General features: G+C 59.4%; 1 protein-coding gene across 2 annotated transcripts in view; it reads left to right on the top strand.

Annotated features, from left to right (window-relative positions):
• The first annotated feature begins 440 nt into the window (after nucleotides 1-440).
• LOC125449516 (upstream stimulatory factor 1-like) overlaps nucleotides 441-2,992 on the top strand; it is a 27,127-nt gene continuing 24,575 nt past the window's right edge. For both annotated transcript variants that reach the window (XM_059642847.1, XM_059642846.1), the window contains exons 1-2: nucleotides 441-560; nucleotides 2,533-2,866. In XM_059642847.1, the coding sequence (XP_059498830.1) occupies nucleotides 2,859-2,866 (8 nt within the window). In that variant the 5' untranslated portion in view covers nucleotides 441-560; nucleotides 2,533-2,858. The remainder of the gene's footprint in view (nucleotides 561-2,532; nucleotides 2,867-2,992) is intronic.

The following is a 2,992-nucleotide window of genomic DNA, read 5'->3' as shown; positions in this document are numbered from 1 at the left end:
TCCCCGCATTACTCCAGGATTACTCTCTGGGATCTGGAGACCCCCCTCATTTCTCCAGGATCACTCTCCGGGATTTGGAGATCCCCTCATTACTCCAGGATCACTCTCTGAGATCTGGAGATCCCCCTCATTACTCCAGGATCACTCTCTGGGATCTGGAGATCCCCCTCATTACTCCAGGATCCCCCTCATTACTCCAGGATCACTCTCTGGGATCTGGAGATCCCCCTCATTTCTCCAGGATCCCCTTCTGGGTTCTGGAGATCCCCCTCATTACTCCAGGATCACTCTTTGGGATCTGGAGATCCCCTCATTACTCCAGGATCACTCTCTGGGATCTGGAGATCCCCCTCATTACTCCAGGATCACTCTTTGGGATTTGGAGATGCCTTTGGGGGCGGTGACGTTCGATGCCCCGCCAACCCGTCCGGCGCGATGACGTCATGGCGCACCGGTGCCGACGCCTCTTCCTGCTCCGAAACGGGCGGATCCAGCGGACGCCTGCGCAGTGAGAGCCGGTGGTCGCTGGGAGCTGGCGGCGCGAGTGGGGGGGAAGTCAGGTAAAAAAAACCGTTAGAACCGTTAGGGGCACGCGGGCACGGGGGTGTGGCCAGCATTTAACCCAGTGACCAATCCTCATCCCCCTATCCCCCCAACACTGTCCAATCCCCATCCCTCTCTACCCCCACACTGACCAATCCTGCACTCCCCCCACACTGACCAATCCCTATCCCCCTCTCCCCCTTACACTAACCAATCCCCATCCCCGTCGCTCCCCCACACTGACCAATCAACCCCCCTACAATGACCAAACCCCTTCACCCCTCCGTTCTGTCTCCACACTGACCAATCTCCATCCCCCTCCCCCCATATGTTGACCAATCCCCATCTCCCTCTCCCCCGACCAATCCCCATCTACCCCTGCCCCCCACACTGACCAATCACCCCCCCTACAATGACCAAACCCCTTCACCCTTCCATTCTGCCTCCACATTGACCAATCTCCATCCCCCTCCCCCCATATACTATCCCCCAACCAATCCCCATCTACCCCTGCCCCCCACACTGACCAGTCGCTATCCCCCGTCCCCCCCGACACTGACCAAACCCATCCAACCGTCCCCCCAACACTGACCAATTCCCCCACCCCATCATCTCCCACACTGACCAATCCCCATCCTGCTCTCTCCCCGACACTGGCCAATCCCGTTCCCGTCTCGCCCACACTAACCAATCTCCCTCCTGCTTTCCTTCCAACACTGACCAGTCCCAACCCCCGTCTCCCCCATACACTGACCAATCTCCTCCTGTTGTTCCCCCCCCCACACTGACCAATCCCCATCCCCCTCTTCCCCCCACACTGACCAATCCCCATCCCCCTCTTCCCCCCACACTGACCAATCCCCATCCCCCTCTTCCCCCCACACTGACCAATCCCCATCCCGCTCTACCTCCCCAACACTGACCAATCTCCATAACACCATCTCCCCCCACACTGACCAATCCCCTCCCCCTCTTTCCCCCCAACTCTGACCAATATCTGCCCCCCATCACCCCCTACACTGACCAAACCCCTTACCCCCGTCTCCCCCGACACTGACCAATTCCCATTCCCCTCTCCCTCCCCACATTGATGAATCCCCATTCCCCTCTCCCCCATACACTGACCAATCCCCATCCCACCCATCACCCCACCCACACTGACCAATCTCCATACCCTCGTCTCCCCTCAAACTAATCAATTGCCATTTCCCTCTCTCCCTAACACTGGCTAATCCCCATCCCCTTCCACTTATCAATTCCCACTCCCTTTTCCCCCACAGTGACCAATCCCCATGCCAGTTCCCCCCACACTGACCAATCCTTATCCCCCATTCCCCCCACTCTGACCAATCCCTATCCCCTCTGCTGCCACACTGACCAATCCCCATCCTTCAATACCCCCACTGACCGATCCTAATCCGCCCACACTGACCAATCCCCATCCCCCAATACCCCCATTCTGACCGATCCCAATCCCCCTATACTGACCAATCCCCAATCCCCCCACATTGACCAATCCCTATCCCCTCCCTCTGCCCCCCCCCCACACTGACCAATCCCCATCTCCCAATACCCCCATTCTGACCGATCCCAATCCCCTCCACTGACCAATCCCCAATCCCCCCTCACTGACCAATCCCCATCCCCTCTGCTGCCACACTGACCAATCCCCATCCTCCAATCTCCCCACACTGACCAATCCCCAATCACCCCACACTGACCAGTCCTCATCCCTCACACGCTGACCAATCGCCACTCTCCATTTCCCCCCATACGGACCAATCCCCTTTCCCCGCCATCCCCCCCACTGACCAACTCCCTTCGCCCCACCTGGCCATGGGATCGTGTGCATGTGCCGACACGAGGGGAGGAGGGAACGCGCTGTTGGTTTCTTGGGGGTGGTGGGTGACCCTGTCTGTATGCGCGGTGGGGGAGTGGCGAATGGCCTCAGAGTGTCCGACCAACATGCCCGTTTTCCCTCTTCACCAGCCGCAGGTGGAGGATCGGCAATCCAGTGGGGTGGTAGCCTGGAACAGCCCCATCCGTCGGAGGGAATCACAGAGATGCAGGTGGGCTGAAAGGGGGCCGCAGGAGTCGCCATGCCACGCCTATGCTGAAGGCTCTGCACCCGTGCCCAGAGTCACCACGTAGAAGACCCCCTCTTGCACACACACGCCCACGGTGGCCGAGGCTCGAAGGTTCGGCCCGACGGTGGAGTTGACCGAAACCGCGACGGCGCTCTATCGTGGGAGAGCCAGGGAGCGGGGCATTCGCTACGGCGCTCTCACGTTGGTGATGCGTCGCAGGACCAAAGGATGAAAGGGTGCGGGCCTTGTTTAGCCAAAAGGTGGGAGCCGATGGTGGCTCCTTCGCTTTCTGATGTCTGGGTCAGGCTGTACCCTCTGTCCTCCGCGGTTTCCTCCGTTTTTCTCTCTCTCTCTCTCTCTTC

Source organism: Stegostoma tigrinum, chromosome 46 (genome assembly GCF_030684315.1).
Source record: "Stegostoma tigrinum isolate sSteTig4 chromosome 46, sSteTig4.hap1, whole genome shotgun sequence".
In the NCBI taxonomy this organism is placed as follows: Eukaryota; Metazoa; Chordata; class Chondrichthyes; order Orectolobiformes; family Stegostomatidae; genus Stegostoma; species Stegostoma tigrinum.
Note: the sequence above shows the minus strand (reverse complement) of the source record. Positions and strands in the feature narration are given on the sequence as shown.